Consider the following 19,668-nt stretch of genomic DNA (forward strand, 5'->3'; position numbering starts at 1 on the left):
ACACTTAGGGTTAGGGTTTATGGCTATATATAGTATATACACTTAGGGTTAGGGTTTATAGCTATATATAGTACATACACTTAGGGTTAAGGTTTATGGCTATATATAGTATATACACTTAGGGTTTGTAGCTATATATAGTACATACGCTTAGGGTTATGGGTTATGGCTATATATAGTATATATACTTAAGGTTAGGGTTTATGGCTATATATAGTATATACACTTACGATTAGGGTTTATGGTTATATATAGTATATACACTTAGGGTTATGGTTTATGTCTATATATAGTATATACTTTTAGGGTTAGGGTTTATGGTTATATATAGTTAGGGTTTATAGGTATATATAGTATATAGTATATACACTTATGGTTAGGGTCTATAGCTATATATAGTACATACACTTAGGGCTAGGGTTTATAATTTAATTGATTTTACATTTTATGAATGATAATGTCAATATATTTTTCATGTGTCATTATTGTACACTTTTAAATATAACATTAAATCCTAGATTGATTATAATTAGATTGTTCCGATATTATAAAAATTCGAATGAATTTGGCTTAGGTGCTGTTACAAAAAAATACAGTATATTTACTCTAATTTTGTATGAGAAAGATTGTGATATTAAATCTAAACAGTTGGAAAAATGAAAATGAAAAAAAAAAAAAAAAAAAAAAAAAAAAAAACTATAGCGTATATCTTATAGTTTTTTAACGGCATCTAAGTCGAAGTTTATTCAATCAAGTTAAAGAGAGAATCTCCTCAAACAATTAAAAAATAAAAAAGTTAAATGTTGATTTTTCTCATTTTTTAAAGGGAAATGTTTAATTTTATTCTCTTACACATCTCTTATCCATGTTTGTACAAGAGATGTGTAAATCGATCATTGAATTTATGATACTATATATGGGTTTTATAAATACAATATTAAATTTTCCAAAAAAAAAAGGGGAATAAAAATGATATATAAAAATGATATATATATATATATACTCTTAAGTTTATGGTTTATGACTATATATATAGTATATACACTTAGGATTAGGGTTTATGGCTATATATAGTACATACACTTAGGATTAGGGTTTATGGTTATATATAGTACATACACTTATGGTTAGAGTTTATGACTATATATAGTACATACACTTAGGGTTAGGGTTTATGTTTATATATAGTACATACACTTAGTGTTAGGGTTTATGGCTATATATAGTACATACACTTAGAGTTATGGTTTATGGCTATATATAGTATAGTATATAGGTACACTTAAGGTCGGGTTAGGGTTTATATATATATATATATATATATATATATATAATTTTTACTTTTTAAAAAAAAATTAAAAAAAAATTACAATTGGAGACGTGTAATCCCATTAGGGACGTGTATATAAGTAAACGTCCCTAATTGGCCACGTGGCATTAAGCCACGTGGCCAAAATTTGGCCAGGTCAGCAGCGCAGGACAATTCCCGCGCGCCACCTGGCCATTTCTTTTAAATTATTTTTTTTTAAAGAAAAAAAATATATATATTTAAATGGGTAGCTTCCTCTGGAAGATACCTATCGATCTCTCTCTCTTACTCTCACCGTCTCTCTCCCTCTCCGTCGACGTCACCGCACCACCGGCCAACTCACAGACCACCGCGCGTCCAGCCGTTCCTCCGATTAATAAAATAAAATAAATTAAAATTCTCGACTTTTAGATTAACTAGAATCTTTTGCAGTTTGTCATACGGTGATACATTGACATATTCATAATTTAATTTCCATTAAAACTACAAAAATCACAATAATGTACCTCTTCATGTAGCATTGTTACCACTCACCAAACAAATATAAAACCAAGCATCAAAAAGGGGGCAAAAAATTCTTGAGAAACTATAGTAAGTCAATTATAATTACCAAATAAATGGGACAAAAATAAATGAAAGGGGAAAAAAAATGAAGAGGGATTACCTAAGAGAGGTGGGGGCAGAGAAAGAAAGATGAGGAGTTGGCCAAGTAGTAGTAGCAAAAGCGGTGGGGTTGAGGAGGGAGGGGACACGGATGTCCTCTATGAGACCGTAATCATCAAACACCACCCAACTGGGATTTTCATTTTCCTGAGAACCTATGTTTCCGGCCGGAAATTCAAGACTTCCAGCGAGAGCCAAAGGGGGCGTATATGGCCGTCGTGGTTTCGAAGTGATATCAGAGAATAAGAATGATAATGATGATAATAGTGGGTATAACTGTATAAGAATGGTTAATTTTGGTTGGTTGGGAATTTGGATTATGAATGGCGAAAAGGTGGTGGAATATGATGGTGGGGAAGGACAGAAACAGGGAGACTTGTCGTTTGAGAGAGAATCCTGATAGGCGACCCCCTCCACCACACAGTGCCATAAGCTTACACGCATGCACAACAGCAACAACACGTTGATGATATCCAATATATGGGCTTGAAGCCACGCATTCTTGGTTTTTGAAGTTACTCACTGCAGTGCTTGCGCTTCACAAATGGACTACCCAAAAGGCCTAAAGAGAGAGTTGAACCATTGTTGTTTCTTTTTCAAACGGATCTGAATAGATTCATTCGAAACGTTTCTAAAATCCAATCTGAAAATCCAACATCATGTTTACCAGCATATATAGATACTAGAATTTTTTGTGTGAATTTTGTTGGTAACAAAATTTTTTATGGTGTTTGATATACCAAGTATCCATTTGATCGTTGATCGAGAATATAGGAATGGGTCCGGGGTCAAGCTCAAATCACGAGCCCCAATGGGCCATAAGAGCCAACATGTCGACTGCTTAGATAACAACTGAAAAATGGTGCAAATGATAGTTTCCCACTCTTTCATTCTAACTATCCTAGTATTCTCAATGGGAAATCAGGCAATATTCTTAGTTTGCTCGTGAACACAATCTGGCACGACACCTGATAATGATTGTGGCTTATGCTTCTCAAAAACCACAATGTCTTCTTCAAATTCATTTTAAAATGCTCTTATAATCTTTTTAAAAAATTTATCACCCAAATTTTTATTTTTTTATTTTTTAGTTTTATCACCCCCAAACCCAAAACCCATAACGACAATGCACTAGGACACTTAATCTAAAAGTTTAAACTAATTAGATTTCTAAAACCCAATTATTGCAACTTGTAGTTTGTTGAAGGTAATGCGTGTTCAAATTAAGGGAGGTGTTTGGTAATCAACACCCTATTTTTCTTTTTTATTTTTACTTTGTAAAAAACAATCAACTTTAAAATATTTTAACTTTATTTATTTTTTATATCGCATCAATAATTTTTTATTACTATTTAAATAAATATAAATTTTACTACAATAAAAAAAAATTATAAATTTTTTTTTTAATTTTATATTATATCGATGACTTTTTATAATTATTAAAAAAAAAAATTACTGAAGAGTCTTTATCAAACGCATGTAAAGAAGAAAGGAATTGGGCTTGTACTTCACTTTTGAGGAATGAAATATTAAAGAAACAAGACAAGGGACAAATGGGACGCACGACCACAGAAAAGGACCAGCCCACGGTTTCGTTGAATCCATGTACTTCGTGCTCTGTTCATGTCGTACGTTCCATTAATCTATCTCCCATGCACTCGATCCGTTCATGCATGATTGATGATCCAATAGAATCTGAGGTTAAAAATGATGTAATTAATCTACATCTTAAGGAGTTATTAGCTAAAGATGTGATGTATTAGAATCGTTTGTCTTTTTTAATGCGCCATTAGAGCTGTCATTATCTAATTTATCTTGGAACTTAGCATTATATATACTTATTTTGAAGCGATAGATTCAGTGGCTAAACCCTCAATTTAATTTAATATCATGAAAACCTCTCTACTAGTAACCAGACACCAGCTGTACGTGATAAAAATAAATTAAAATAAAATAAAAAGTCCCAATCCCCATCAACTATATTCGAATCCTCTCGAAAGAAAATTACCCCTCATGCGGTGGAAAACGTGGCAAGAATTCGACGGCGCCAGAACTTGCTTGTGCAGTTGTGCGGCACTGAGGGCCTCCCAACTACCTGCCCATAAAAAATAATTCATTTAGTGTTCATCATTATGAATAATTTATAATTTTTGTTATCTTAAAGATTACGGAGGAAACGTGCAATGATTTTTTATTAAACTTCAATCAAATTTTATACAAGTATACGTGAGGATACATTTATTGGAAAATATAAAGAAGAAATTGACAAAATAGTCTTAAAAAATACTCTTGAAAATCATCGAATGACCGCACAGACATTTAAAAATAAAAAACAAATGTTGCAGCGATTGAGACTATATATGATATTGTTAAATATCCTGGAGACTCATTGCTTGCTATCATGATTGATGAATCTCGTGATTTATTTGTTAAATAACAATTGGAAATCACTTTGCGTTATCTAGATAATTGTGGTCATGTGATTGAATGTTTTTTAGACATTACACATAATAGCAATACCACAACTCCAATATTGAATATGACAATTGAGTTGGTGTTTCACAACATGGGTTGAATATTGGCAAATTGTTGGGGCAATGATACGATAGGGCTAGCAATATACATTGTGAGTTGAATGAACTTATAACATTTATTTTAGAAAATAATATTTCTCCCTAGTACATAGTTTTGAATATATATCAGCTTCAACTAACATTGTCGTTGCTAAAAATCACATCCAAATTACAATTTTTTTTTTAGATTGGCTAATAGTTTTTTTTTTTTTTTTTTTTGTTGGAGCATCATGCAAACATTAATTAGACAAAGCATGGATATATCCTTGACATGCATTCTAATGAATAATTTCCAACGCTTAAAGTTGAGAAAATGAGAGATGAAAAAGGATATTGTGTATTCATTAATTTGTTTATTCATCGGTGGAATTGTCATTGATTTTTCCAGTTATCACAGCTAATTAATCTTGAAAGAGCGTTTTCAAAAATAAATATTTTTAAACATCATTCATGCAATTGAATGAAAGATCAGTTGATGAATAATTGTTTAGTTACATATATTGAAAATGATATATTCGATACTATCAACAATTGAGAAACCAATCGAATATTTATAATTTTAAATATTTCTAATCAAATTTTGTTCTAACTCTATATATATCATTCCCTAAAGCCCCAACAAGTCTATCTTTCTCGTTGTGAACAGAAAACATGGCCAAGTTTATGCAAAAGAAAGGCAGCATTTTGAACCCAAATCCAGTGATGATATTGAAAACAAAGTTATATACACAAGGCAGTGAGGCAGTCCAAGTCCAACTTACTTATCATCTGTTTATCAGTTGGAGCGTCATATTCACATATCACACATTTTCAATATATATATATATATATATACTGAAACTATGCTGCATATACACGAAATGAGTGAACAAAACTATCCATCCTTTTCCTTATCTCCTCTGGATTGGCACCAACAAGCTTCTCAACTGGAGCACCGTCCTTCATCAGACAAAAAGTGGGCATGGCCTTTATCTCCAGTTTAGTAGCCACCTCCTGACCAATCAAAATCCACTAAATATATTACATCAAATCACCATCAACAACTAAATCACTAACATCAATTCAAAGAATCTTTAAATCTCAAGCCTCGGCTTCCCTATCATATATGGATAATGAGTAACGAGCCTAGTTGGCCAATCAAATCCAAGTTTTTTTTTTTTTTTTTTTTAATTTCGTTTTTAAAATTTTCTAGTTATTTTTTATTTTTATTTTAAGTAACATATGTCACATTATGATTGGTGTAGTTGTGACAAATTAATGACATTTTTTTTTTTTTTTGCTTACTAACGAATTCAAAGAGTGATTAATTATTTTTTAAAATTCACCGAGCTATTTGTCAAATCTTAAATCACACGGACAAAAAATGCATTTGTCCTAAAAACATATCAAATGGCTACTAAGCGCAGTGTGCTATTTTGTCCCGAGTTTAATTATCCTAAGAATGTATTTATCCCCAAATCATATAAATCAAAAATGCATTTATCCAAAAAAAAAAAAAAAAAAAAAAAAATACCAATTGACTACTAAATCCGACTATGTTAGTGTCATATATTGTAGTATATACTAAAAAGCATTACTTATATATATATATATATATATATATATATATATATATATATATATATATATATGAAAACTAATTTTCATATATCTTTTATACACCTCTCTCGCACTTCATTTTATGTGGCGTCATTTTTTTATTTTAAATCTATGTCACAAAAAATAGGTCGATAGAAATAAATAAATAAAAGGATAGGATTAGATAGGAGAAAAGTATATATATATATATATATATATATATATATATATATATATATATATATATATATATATATTGGCCTAAGAATCATGCTCGACCCATAACAGATGATACTTATCCATAATATTACATATCCAACGTAGCTGGCATATATATAATAAGACAAAGCAAATCAAATCGAATCCATGTGATTTCTTTTAATTTCAAAATATCTGGAAAAAAAAAAAAAAGTTGACTTTCAAATTGTTTGATTAATACATCTACAGATTAGTTTTAAAATTAATAAAAAGTGATGATGTGATATAAAATAAAAAGAATTTGTATAAAAAAATAAAAAAATTTTGTATTCTAGTGAATTTTTTTATTTAAATAATAATAAAAAATTATTGATGTGATATAAAAAATAAAAAAAATAAGAATGTTTTGATGTGAATTGTTGTTGAAAAAAATGAAAAAGTGAAAAAAAGTACCGTAAATAGTGCCAAGCACTATCCTGTTATGTAACAAGCCTTACCAAACAAGGCCTAGATACACGGCACCACATGGCCAGAAACAGATGTTAATAATACTACTCATAGATATAGGACAATTCTGCATTTAATACGTTGAGTAATGTCGAATATAAGACTCTCATATGGCAATGAAAAATATTAAACAGACTTACTATTTATTCAAAGCTTATACAATAAACAAAACAAAAAAATAAATCATTAATCTTTTGAAGATAAGATGAATTACCTTAACCTCATCGACATCAACTGTGAGAAACAGAGCATCAGGGTAGCTTGAAGCCAATTCCTCAAAAAACGGGTTCATAGCTACTGAAGGCATGCACCATGCAGCAGTGAAGTGTACAACAATCTACCATACATCCCCTCTAACCAATTAAATTCAATAGCCACAAACCACAATTGTATTCGAGATCATCCAAATCTATAACTCCTCAAAAACCAGAACTTTAACAATTCATATTAGAAAAGAAAGATTTACAGGGATTATTTTCGAGACCCAGATGGAAGAGAAGTACAAATATGCATTTCAATAAGAAACGCAAAGGAAAAGAGGGAGTTTATGGTGCAAAAATTGTGGGGTTTGAGGGAAACTTACAGGGCAGCCTTGATTGGTGGCTTGGGTAACATAGAATTCCCATGACTCCACAGAGTCGACCTTCACAACTCTGGACTTGTTCTGCTGCTCTTGAACATGCCCTTGGCCTTCCATCTTCTTCTTTCTTCTTTCTTCTTTCTTAGGGGCTTTTGAAAGAAGCTACTGCAAGTTGCAACGAGGGATGGAATTGCCTCCCAAGTCCCTAAAATGTGAAAGGTTTGGAGTTGGGCCCACTTAAAGGGAAGGATATACTCTACAGCTACAGGTGGAAGTGGTAGTTTAATTACTTAAGGCGATCTCGCCCCTGGATTTTCTTTCCTGTTCCTTCTGTCTCCTCTTCTGGTTCAATTCTTTCCCTCTTTTTAACTTATTTCATATATTTCAGTAATTTCACCACAGCAAATTACTTTTGTTAAAAAAAAAATTAAATTAAATCCAACTGTATATAGCCAGATTTATTTTCAGGATAGACGCGAATCTTGGAAAGAAAAGGTTGATCATTTTCTCGGGATATGCCATTTTCTGATTCAATTTTTTTTAAAAAAAAATGTGTGCGGATTAGATCGGAAGGTACTGGAAGAAACTGTTTTTTAACATTCTAGCCTTCACTTGGTCCAATAAGATTCATCTAATTCTCCAGACATAATTTCATCAATATAAATAAGGAAAATTAAACCGTTGGTCATGTGGTATGTCATAATTATTTTTCACTCCTTATAGTTTAAAAAGTTCATGAAAGGTCCTCGTGGTATGTAATAATTACAAATCGATCCCTAGCGTCAAATTTTGTTAAAATTTTTAACAGATTCCGTCAAATGCTACGTCAACGACACGTGTCCATCTTAATAAAAAAATATAAATTTATTAAAAAATAAATAAAAATACTTATTTTTTAAAAAAAAAAAAACAAAAAACAAAAAACAAAAAAAAAGCTGAAAGGGTGGTTGGGCCACCCCTTTGGCCCGAAGGCCACCACCTGTGGCTTGGAGGTGGCCCAGCCACCCTTTCAGATTTTTTTTTTTTTTTTTGAATTTTAATTTTATTTTTTAAAAAAAAAATAAGTATTTTTATATTGTTTTTTAATAAATTTATATTTTTTTTATTAAGATGGTAACACGTGTCGCTGACGTGGCATTTGACGGAATCTGTTAAAAATTTTAACAGAATTTGACGCCAGGGATTGATTTGTAATTATTGCATACCACGAAGACCTCCCATGAACTTTTTAAACCATAGGGAGTGAAAAATAATTATAGCATACCACATTGACTAACGGAACAATTTTCCCATATAAATAAGATTCATCTAATTCACTATTTATTCAGGGAACTTCATTGGGCACCGACAATATTCAGAAAGGCATCAAGTTGCATAACAGAAATATGCCAACAAAAGAAGGGTGGTCCATAGCAATCCGTGATACACGTTATGTAACCCAAAGAATCTTCGCCTGTTTCTAGATTACAGAGAGCTTAGACCATAAGAATGTGTAAGGTCGGTAATTTTTTATACGACTGGTAAATTTGACACGAAATTATGCGACTGGTAAATTTGACACGAAATTAGTATATTAAAGTTGAGAAGTCTGATCCATTTCATTAAATGAATCGAATTATGATTTATCTATATAGTCTTATAGTCATGTCTCAATACGACTTGAACTTGACACACATCATAAAAGCTGATAATTTTTAACACAACTCACGAACCCGATAAAACTCAACACAATTAGCAAATTGAGATTGAAAGATCTAACCTGTTTAATTAAATGAGTTAGATTATGATTAACCTATATAATTTTATACTCATGTTTCAACATAACTCAAATTCGACACACAATTACAAATTGTCACCCCTAAGTTTGTGGAATGATTTAACCTGTTTAATTAAATGAAGTGAGTTAAGATTGACATATATGATTTTATACCCATGTGAACACAAATTGTGACCTCTAAGTTTGTAGACCGGAATTTGGTGCAAAGGGACAGTTTTAATTACAAAACTTATGAAAACACTCGATTTATGATGATGATCTAGGAGAAGTCCAGCCATTCAATAAATGTGATTAGGGGTGTGCAAAACCAGCAGCACCCGCCCCACCCCGCCCCGCAGAGGACCGGATTTTTGAGATTTTTTGCGGGTTAGGATCCTAATTTGAGAAATTTATACGGGGCGAGGCGGGTTGCGGGTTTAGACTTTTAAAAAACGCGGGTCCCCGCCCCGCCCCGCACAAAGGAGGAGACAAAAAAAAAAAAAGGGGAAAGAAAGAAAACTAGAAGGCTAGAAGAGGGAATCTCTCTCTTTCTCTTCATCTTCTTCATTTTTTCCTTTTGTTTTAAATTGTTTTGGTTCACTATTATATTTTTGCATGTTTACTAACCAATGGACTGTTATATTTTTGCATGTTTAGTTGTTTACTAACTAGTGGACTCATTTCATTGTGTGAGAAATACAATTTTTATGGTTCAATTTCATGGGATGTTAAAGTGTACACATTTTTATTGTATTGTTATTTGAAATAATCTTTTCATTACTTTTGGAAAAGACAAGAAAATTGATGACATAGAATAGTGAAATATTATAGCTTTTTATTCTTGTCATTTATTCATTATGCTTTGTTGATATGAGAAAATATAAATCATGTTTCTTAGAATTTTATCTTATAATTAATAGGACTTTTAGTTTAAAAGGCTAATCCATGAAAAATGTTCTTGAATGAAAATATGAATTTAATTTTTTATTTAAAAAACCAGTATTTTTTTTTGAATTTTTTATTTTTTACAAAATAAAATCAAAATTACGTAAATGTCACTCAAAATACCCGCCCCGCAATCCCCGCCCCCCGCGAACCCGCCCCGCAGTGAACCGCCCCGCACGGTTACTTTTTAATAAGTGTGGTTTGCGGGTTGGGGCGGGGCCAAAAAATGCGGAAACCTGCCCCACCCCACCCCATGCCCACCCCTAAATGTGATGATATCAGAAGGATTGTAATGAAATCAACAATCACATTTATAATCTGAAAAGAGTAAATAAAATAACACAACTCCTTTATAACTGTAATCATCAAGTGATGAACATTTCAGTACTACACTGAACGATCAATTTCACAGGGCCAACAAAATCATATGTCCCGTCATCCAATCAAGACCCTAAGTATAAATCTATAGTACAAATTAGTAGTTGCTAGAAACCGAACTACAAACAATTGATACAAGCAATCCACTCCATTATACACATTACAACCATTGCTCATACAAATCACAGATGCGGCTAGGTAGACAACGAAACGGAGGAACACCCCCATGTCAACTACAACTCGAACGAGAATCTAAAGGCCGCACTGTTGTCTGACGCCGAGGAATCCCAATTTCACAAGCATTGACTCTAGCAGCAAATCGAAGAGAGCAGAGAGACTCACCAACTGAAGAAGGATCAGGAGAGATGTTTACAAACATCAAGGTCTTGGAATCCCCACCTAGGCATGGCTGTTTATGTATTGAATAAAAAGAAAACGGCATTATATAAAAGCAACAAAGCGGGCAATATGATTAAAACGACGTAAAACATCTTATACGAGACACAAGCTAATACATCTTTTACATCTAAGACTATATCAATGGCTGATTTTTACATCCAATAAAGAAACAATGCTATTACATTCCAAATGTATCAATCTGCTTGATTATATGATAAGTTGGAAGAAGCAATAGAATTCTACTAAGCATATCTACATAAGATACTAAGTATAATTTTCAAACCCCAGCTTCATAATACTCATGCTACATAAGAGATTAGATTGCATCTGAAATGGTAATGCACTCTGCTAAAGGCCCATTACAGTTGATTATCTGTATTTCTTAAGCAAATTTGAGATTGATTTTGTATTTGAGTAATTTCTGATCCAATCATATACGAACATCAAATTTTGAGCATTTTCAGCTAAAAAAATTGATCCCCCATAAAGATGGGATTCACAAATTGATCTCATAACAGACAGCAAACCTGTGTTGGCAGGTGCTGGTCCATGTTAATGTTGTCAGTTCATCATAGATCACAAGTGTATAAGCATACTATCAAATGGTTGGAAAGTTCAAACACAACTGTACCTGGAGAAGATATGTCAGCTTTGAGTTCCTAAAAGGAATATGGTCTTCCTTCTTTGCCAATGCAAATATTACATCAGCCAAAGAAGATAAACTTTTATTGATAGCCTGATTGCAAAAAACAAAAAAAAAAAATCCGCATAAATAATTATGTTAAAAACATAGATACTATCAACAAATCAAAGAAATAGGAGGACTGATGAAATTCAACAAATAGACACCTGAGTTTCCTTCAACCGGTCTCCAGTTGACATACTCTTTGATAGTCGCTCACTCCCAGCAAGATCAATGAGATTTAAAACCCCCTGTACTTGTTGCTCAGTGCTCTAGCAAAGCAAGAAAGCATATTATTCGATAAAAACATTCAAGATGTAGACCAGAGTACTTTAAACACAAACATGAAATATAGCATTATAAGGAAATATACCTCATTTACACCAGATATACGCAATGTGAAGACAAAATGGCTTCTTGATGACTGCTCATTCATTTGTGTTCTTCCCACAGACCTAAAAGATAATGCAACAACCTTTCTACATTAAATTTTACTTATCCAAGTAATATGAATATTAAGAACAAATCTCAAAGAAAACCGTACGCTGAAAAAAAAAAAAAAAAAAAAAAAAAAAAAAAAAAAAAAAAAAAAACAATTTCTAATGTCCAATTGAGAAAGTGAGAAAGTAATATTATAGATGTATGAAATTTTTGAAGATTGAGATTGTGAAAGCCTTTCCCTATGCCTCATGAGTACTTTTAAAATAATAGACATTTCTTATTTCAAATTCCATAAGCATGAACAAACACATCTCCGAAACAGGTACGATATCTCACTTTAAAACAAAACTCTAAGAGATATACAGACAAAAGCTTGCGACAAAATGCAAAACAGGATAGATACAAAATATCTCATTATTATCTCTAACAAATAGCAAGAACACAACCTCGAGGACCAAATACAAGTCTTCTGAGGTGTTACCTGCTTTGCGCAGCTTGCTGCAGAAGAGACGAAATCTCTTTTATACTACAAACATCAACAATAGTGAGGTCAGAAACACATGTGTTTCCATTTGTATCATGTTTAATCGTATATTGTTTTCCTGGACCGCCATTTTCTGTGCGTGACATGTCAAAACCACTTGATCGATTTGTTGATAATAAATCACGGATCGTCTCATTGTATATTTCCAACATTGAAGCCTACAAATGTTTATGATAAATTATTAAGAATTTTAGTAGAAAATGTAAGTACATTAAAACCAATTAAAATCAGAAATTCTAGATTGTTTACCTGCATTTTGTATTTCCAGCCCTGCGCTTGAAGGGACTGACTGGTCTGGAAGATCTGTTCTAGTGAACGCGGTATCAATCCTTTCTGCTCTGAGGTTTCTGGCCTACCCATCATGGTATAAGTTTTACCTGAGCCTGTTTGGCCATAAGCAAATATACAAACCTGCCAAACCAACACCCAGCATTAGATTAATACAATTTCAGTATAAAAGGCAAAGCAAACTTCTGTAACAGGTGATATGCAACCAAACAAAGCTAAATTTTAGCCTAACATTACAAATGCATTTGCACAGCAGAATGATGCAGAATCTGAGTTTCCTAATAGAAATTTTTTTTCCTCCATAATAAACTATAGGACTTTAGTGACAACTAAATATAAAGAAGACATGAAATTAACACCACCAAGACAACGTGCCAAAGTGCAACTTTATTGGAGACAACTCAATCCCAACTCGACTTGTTCAACATTTGAAGTTGATATATATATATATATATATAAAATAAAAATAAAAAAACATTTATTAACTCAAACCAGATAATACAATGAGTCCATACTAGGCAACACAGACACCCAAATAAAAGCCAACAATAGCTAAAACCATTGCACCAGCACCACTATAACCAAAACCAACACAACCTAAACCCACTATAATCCAAACCGTGAAAAATCTTTTATCTTACATCCCTACCTCAGCCAAAAAAACCTATATGCACTGTCGAAAGTGATAGAATGTTGAAGAGATTTCTCTAATCTTATAGCAATTAGCCGATATTATTTAACCTTATTTAACATTTTGGTTTAATTTAGGTTGAGGCATAAAATACCTAATATTGATTCTGAACTAGGAAGTCAATCTACTAAAAATACAAGGGCCTCAATAAAACATTAAGAACCTCTATAGAACACATTCTAATGTACTTGATAATAATGTCAAAATTGAAAAGAGGAGGACAAATTTACCTTATAGCCATCAAGTGCGCTTTGTACCAACTGTGATATTTCTACAAAAACATCTTGCTGAGACGTCTCATGATTAAACACTTTGTCAAATGTAAAAGGATATTTCTGACCTGCAGATATTAGGTACATTAAATTACAGGACCATATTTTTGTACTAAATAACAAACAACAAACTTTTAAAGTGTAACAAAATTAATACATAAAAAGATTTCTCCTATGAAATGTTATTGGGATAACAGATACAGCCATACCACTTTGTATTAAGTCAATGCCCCGGCCAAGAGCTTCCGTTGATGTAGGGTAAGAAATGACAGTGGCTTCCGTCCCAACACCATCATCAGGCAGCAAAGGACGGACTCGGCAAAATACACGAATATTTCCTTTTAGTTCCTGCAATAAGAGGCAACTAAATGTAAGTGACGCCTCATAAACATTGAACAATAAGAGAGGGATACATACTTACCAGAATAGTGTTGTGCAGTTTTTTTCTCAACTTTTCTCCTTCACTAAGTTGGAACTCTGCATCTGAAAGGCGATCTTGTAATTCACGCACAATTCTCTTTTGTGCTTCAAACTCTATTCTTGTTTCTGAGGACGATAAATCAGCTATCTGAGAGCAAAAATAAGCATTATTTTGGGGTCAACTTGATCAAATATGAAATACATATTAGAATCTATAAGCATGCTAATGATGCCTTATGCAGAACATGAGAAAACATAAGCAACTTCCTACAATCTGTACACAATCAGCATTACCTTTAGTTTCTCATTTGCAGCATCAAGCTGAAGCTGCAGTAAGCGAATTTGCTCCCCTCTAGAAGAACATGTCTCCTATAAAATGGCCCAAAATCTTACAACTACTGAAGATAGGTATATATATCGTATATAAATTAATAACAAACCTCCAAGGCCTTTGATTTTATCGTCAAATTATCCACCTCCTCAAATGACTTCCCAGCACATTCTTTAAACTTCTCTAATTCAGCAGTTAAAGCATGCACATCTGTCACTTGGCGATCACGATCATCCCTCACTTGTTGCAATTCCCCTCTAAGACATCTCAGTTCATTTGATAATGATTCTTTTTGCTTGAAAGACTCATCTTGTGAAGCCTAAAAGGTAAGATTGAACAAGGCAACAGTCAAGACACCTCAAAAAGTCACAGGGGTGTTCATGGAGATGAAAAATGCTTCAAGTGCCAAATGAAATGTTGATGAGTGGATCAAAAATATGAATTCCAAACCCCCTCATTAATTTTTGTTAACCCTTTCACAAGTTCTTGCCTAATCCTTCTATTGTTTTAAGATATAAATAGGTCACCCAATTATTTTATAGTTTTAAGGACAAAATTGTATCATTCCTATGTGAGTAAAGGTTGACTTTTATAATCCATAAAAATAAAAATAAAATAAAAAAATAAAAATAAATAAAAAAGAGAGAAGGTTGACTTTATAGCATAAACAAGGTAAGTGTGCAAGCAGAACTCTAAGAACAAGCCATGATGACAACAGCAGTAAGGAAGAGCTTCCAAGCCAGCAAACTATGGGCTGAATTGCTCAATTTAAGTTAGAAAAAAGGCAGAGAACAACTTTTGGGGTGTGAGAAAACTTGGTCCGCATGAGGCCAAGTCAATAGGTGCACAACAATATTAATAATATAACTCACCCAATGTGGAGAATGTCCAACACAAGAACAAATTCAATATACATAAAAAATAAAATAAAAAAACACCGAGCACATTGTTGAACTCCATTTAATTTTATAAAATTTGATTTGGGGAAAACATGTGGCAAACAAACACAATTGCAGTGGTAAATATATATTGAACCTAAAAACTTACTTTGAACAAAGCTAACTGATCTTGCAATGCCTTATTGTGACACCTTAAATTGCTTAGGTTCTCCACAATAGTCAATTTCTCCATTTCAACTCGTTTGAGGGACTCGCTAAGTGTTTCACTATCTTTCTGAAGGTTGCTGTTATAATGTTGTAAACTCACGTTGTACTCTTGTGCTCGTTTGTACATATCCTCAAACGAGACTGCCTGCAGATTCAACAAATTTATGGCGAGAGAATATCATCAGTGAGCTAATCTACAAAGTTCAACAAACTTAAATTGGAACAACCATTAAGCCTAACATTCAAAATTAACCAAATTCAAAGAAGACAACCACTGATCCTCACTATTCAAATGATAAGCATGAGACAACCACAGTATGAATTTATATTACCTTATGTTCAGCAGCTGATTTCTCCTGCCGAGTTTTTTCCAGCTCTGCTAAAAGAGAAGCTTGCAACTTCTCACCAGCAACCCTTGCTTCTTTTTCTTTTCTATGGCAGTCAATTGCATCCTAGTCATCAAACCACAATAAATGACATGTAGAAATGTACATGTATCACCTCTGTTCATACAAAATGCAATGACTAGAAATATTACCAACTTATATGATTCTTCCTTTGCTACTCTCTCTTCCAAAGAAGATATAGTTTTCTTCAAGTCTGAAAGAACCACATTGAACTCCTCCGCCTTGTTATTCATCTCCACCTCTTAAAAAAATAGAATGAATCTAAATTAAAAAAAGTATTCCTATAAACTAGAATTGTAATGTATCAGACACTTAACCACATGAGAAACTACACATCCATCAAATGAAAGACTTCCATGAAGGCTAAAGGTCCAAAGAAATTGTTTTGATTTTCATTGAGAAAAATTATACCTATTCCTGAATTGAGATCCTAATTGCTATCGTTTCATGATTCAACACCTTGCTTTAATCGACTGCATTTCACCTTGGAGATGAGTTGTTCAACTCAATTTGCCAGTGAGCTTTAGCTCAAATGGCACTTCCTCCCGTTGTAGCGAGGTGGAGGGTGAGGTTGTGGGTTCAAGTGTCATTGGGTGTATGTGTAACTTACCAATAAAAAAACTTCACAAAATCTTCTCACATGAATGATTTTGTATTCATCATAATGCTTCATGAAACATATAAATCTATTCAAATCTACATGCACACACAAGAATAAACACACACAGAAATGCACAAATACATAAAAGACGCAGGAAGTGTGAAATAAATTCAAATAGAATGAAAGGAAAAAAAACATCAACGATATTTTTTTCCATTTTCCCCATAAAAGAATCAGACTTTACCATTATCCTTGCACTTTTTCTCAACAGACTCTATTGCACTTTGAAGTTTTTGCTTCTCAAGAACATGGTTTTCATCAACTTGTTGGAACCATTTGATGCAAAGTTTAAGCCTCTTTATTAGCTCGGTCATTTGCTCCAATTTTCCCTGCCAAGCATAGAGCAGGAAAAAAAAAAAAACACCATATCAAAGCTCAAAGAAGAAAACCCACAAACAATTTAGACTCAACCAAGCTTCAAATCCATGAAGACAACTATAAACCTTAAGATCAAACTTCTTCCCCTTCAACTTCTCATTCAACAACGCGTCAACCTCTTCCTTCGTGAACTCCACAATTCCACAATCCGAACCCTCAGCACTACCCAAATCACTAGCGGCCGTAACATCCTGCCTATTGTTAACCATGGAAAATGCCTGTCGCCCACGGCCGATGCTTGCCGGTCCCACCATTCTTGCTGCTCCAATCTTCCGCCGCTTGTCTACGGGAACATAGTCAATACCATCCTTTTTCTACAACAAAATTACACCCAAAAAAAAAAAGTTTGACTTAACCATAACACGCATGAAGAAACCGAACTAATCCATCTGAAACATGGAAACGACATTATTTCCCTGGCATCCAAACAGAATTTAGAGTGCAATTCGGTCACTAAAATGCAAAAAAAAAAAAAAATTAATTAATTAATTATATATATATATATAATAATAATAATAATAATAATAATAATAATAATAATAATAATACAGAAACCTAAGATCCAGAAATTCATTTTCTTCATTTTTCCTTCTCTTTTCCCAAGGTTTCTCACCAACCAAAGAACCCCATTAGGAAAAAAATTTAAAAATATAGCGAAAGTCAGGGAAGTAGGGCTTACAGTTGAGGGACTACGAGGAGGTCGATTCTGGTTACGAGAAGCCATGTTCGAATCCAAGAATACGAATTGGACTCCGACTGGGACTCGGATTCAGACCTATTTTGAGGAGCGTCCTTGGAGTGGGCCCGGGGAATCGTATCCGAGGAAAACTCGAATCTGAGTCTAGCAGTCGATCTGGGATATGGACGGTTAGTGATGGAGAGAAGAGGAATGAGGAGAGCGAAGAGATTGAGGGTTAATTTGGGAAGTTAGGGTTTGGACTTTGGAGAGAGAGAGTGAAAATTTGAATTTGGATTTGGGCGGTACCTTCCAAACGCTCTCCGAAATTTGAAAAAAAAGAAAAGGACGTTGGCTTTTTATACTGGGCCGAACCGGGTTCTTTACCGGTCCTTTTGTCCCATAAGCCCAAATGATTAGGGCCTGTTTGGTAAATATTAGTATAAAAATTTTAAAACTACATGTCTATGACATACATCACATTATCTTAGAGCACTAGCAGCAGATTCACAACTATTTTTTCTATTTTAAAGAAAATTTAGGGAACCAAACCACTTTTTTTTTCCTATACAAAAACACTCCACAACAGTTTCCCTTTATCTTACCATATATATTAAAATATTATTATTCTTTAATTTCACCTTCTTCTTTTTCTTTTTTCTTTTTTTCTTTTTTCATTTCTTTCTTTTATCTCTCAACGTCTCAGTCTCATCTCTGACGCTCTCGTCTCCATCTCTCTCTCAGCTTTTCGTCTTCTTCCTCACTCTCATTTCTATTTTCACTTTTTGGGTTACTGATTTTTGGCATGTAGTGGCGGCGTCACTGGAGATTGGAGCTGTGGTTTCGCATTCGACGGGGTTCTCGGCAACGGAGAAGCGTTCGACAGGGTTCTCAAAGTTCTGGCCACAGATCGAACTGAAATGCCGCTGTTTCGCACGCCGATAGAGATACGAGCCGGTCGTTCTAGATCTTCGAGCCCTCCTCCGTCTCCGAGCGCCGCTTCAACCTCCTCCGCCAGATGGGCCTCAACAACAACCCCCTTTATCTCGAACCAGTGCATGAAGGAGAGATGGAGATATTTGTTTTTGTTGTTTTGTGAGAAATTTGAATAAGAATTGGGAATTTGTGTATGCAACTTTGTTTGATTCATGAGAAAATGGAAGAGGAGAAGATTGTGCAGAGGTTATGTGGTTCGCGGGAAGAAAGAAAAGGAAAGAAAGATGAAAAAGAAGAGGAGTGAATCGATGTGAAGGAGAGAGAAACTTTTTATTTTATTAAAATAACATGTTGGGAAGCATTGTAACTTTCCAAAGGTGATCATCTAAAATAGGGTAATTATTGTGGGTTGATTTTTTGTGATTTTTTTCAAATTTTTCCTATTTTAGAGAATAAAACTACTTATAAGGCATCTGATACTAATGCTCTTAAAGAACAGCACCACAAAATCAAATCAAAAGAATCTTAAAAAAAACAAAAGAGAAATTTTATTAAGAATATTAAGTTTAAAGTGTATATTCTTTCACTTAGCGATATCATATTCAAAATTTAACGAGGATCCATTTAAAATTTAGTAATAATTTTTATTGTCGCATCATAAAATATATCTTAAAAACATGTGTCAGCATTTCTCAAATCAAAATAGTTACGTGGAAGATAAACAAATTGGACCAGCAGATTGATTATGGCAATGAAAATCCAACTCTGGGCTTGGTTAGCACGCATCCATTGCATCACAAAATAAGAACAATGATTATATAGTAGAAGAATGAAGAACACAAGCGATTTCTGCGATCATCATTCTCCACAAACCCGTGCTTTTCCTACTTGGGAATGATTACAAATCTATTTAACATTTAGGATTTCATAATCTAGGTTTAATAGTGAC

The 19,668-nt window shown here is 33.3% G+C and overlaps 2 protein-coding genes across 2 annotated transcripts; both read right to left on the reverse strand.

The window, feature by feature from the left end:
- Positions 1–5,227: 5,227 nt before the first annotated feature.
- LOC133867594 (thioredoxin-like protein CXXS1) lies at positions 5,228–7,701 on the reverse strand. The gene is made up of 3 exons (XM_062304338.1): positions 7,412–7,701; positions 7,043–7,165; positions 5,228–5,538 (listed from the first exon to the last, which is right to left on the reverse strand). The coding sequence occupies exons 1-3, from the start codon at positions 7,523–7,525 to the stop codon at positions 5,386–5,388; spliced, it is 390 nt and encodes a 129-aa protein (XP_062160322.1). The 5' UTR covers positions 7,526–7,701; the 3' UTR covers positions 5,228–5,385.
- Positions 7,702–10,437: 2,736 nt separating this feature from the next.
- Positions 10,438–18,097, reverse strand: LOC133869857 (kinesin-like protein KIN-14C). Its single transcript, XM_062306956.1, has 17 exons — positions 17,787–18,097; positions 17,173–17,421; positions 16,914–17,058; positions 16,200–16,309; positions 15,994–16,113; positions 15,603–15,806; positions 14,665–14,874; positions 14,519–14,593; positions 14,226–14,372; positions 14,014–14,152; positions 13,763–13,872; positions 12,803–12,964; positions 12,491–12,711; positions 11,942–12,023; positions 11,736–11,840; positions 11,518–11,622; positions 10,438–10,896 (listed from the first exon to the last, which is right to left on the reverse strand). The coding sequence occupies exons 1-17, from the start codon at positions 17,829–17,831 to the stop codon at positions 10,717–10,719; spliced, it is 2,409 nt and encodes an 802-aa protein (XP_062162940.1). The 5' UTR covers positions 17,832–18,097; the 3' UTR covers positions 10,438–10,716.
- Between the last annotated feature and the right edge of the window lie 1,571 nt (positions 18,098–19,668).

Source organism: Alnus glutinosa, chromosome 5 (genome assembly GCF_958979055.1).
Source record: "Alnus glutinosa chromosome 5, dhAlnGlut1.1, whole genome shotgun sequence".
Classification (NCBI taxonomy): Eukaryota; Viridiplantae; Streptophyta; class Magnoliopsida; order Fagales; family Betulaceae; genus Alnus; species Alnus glutinosa.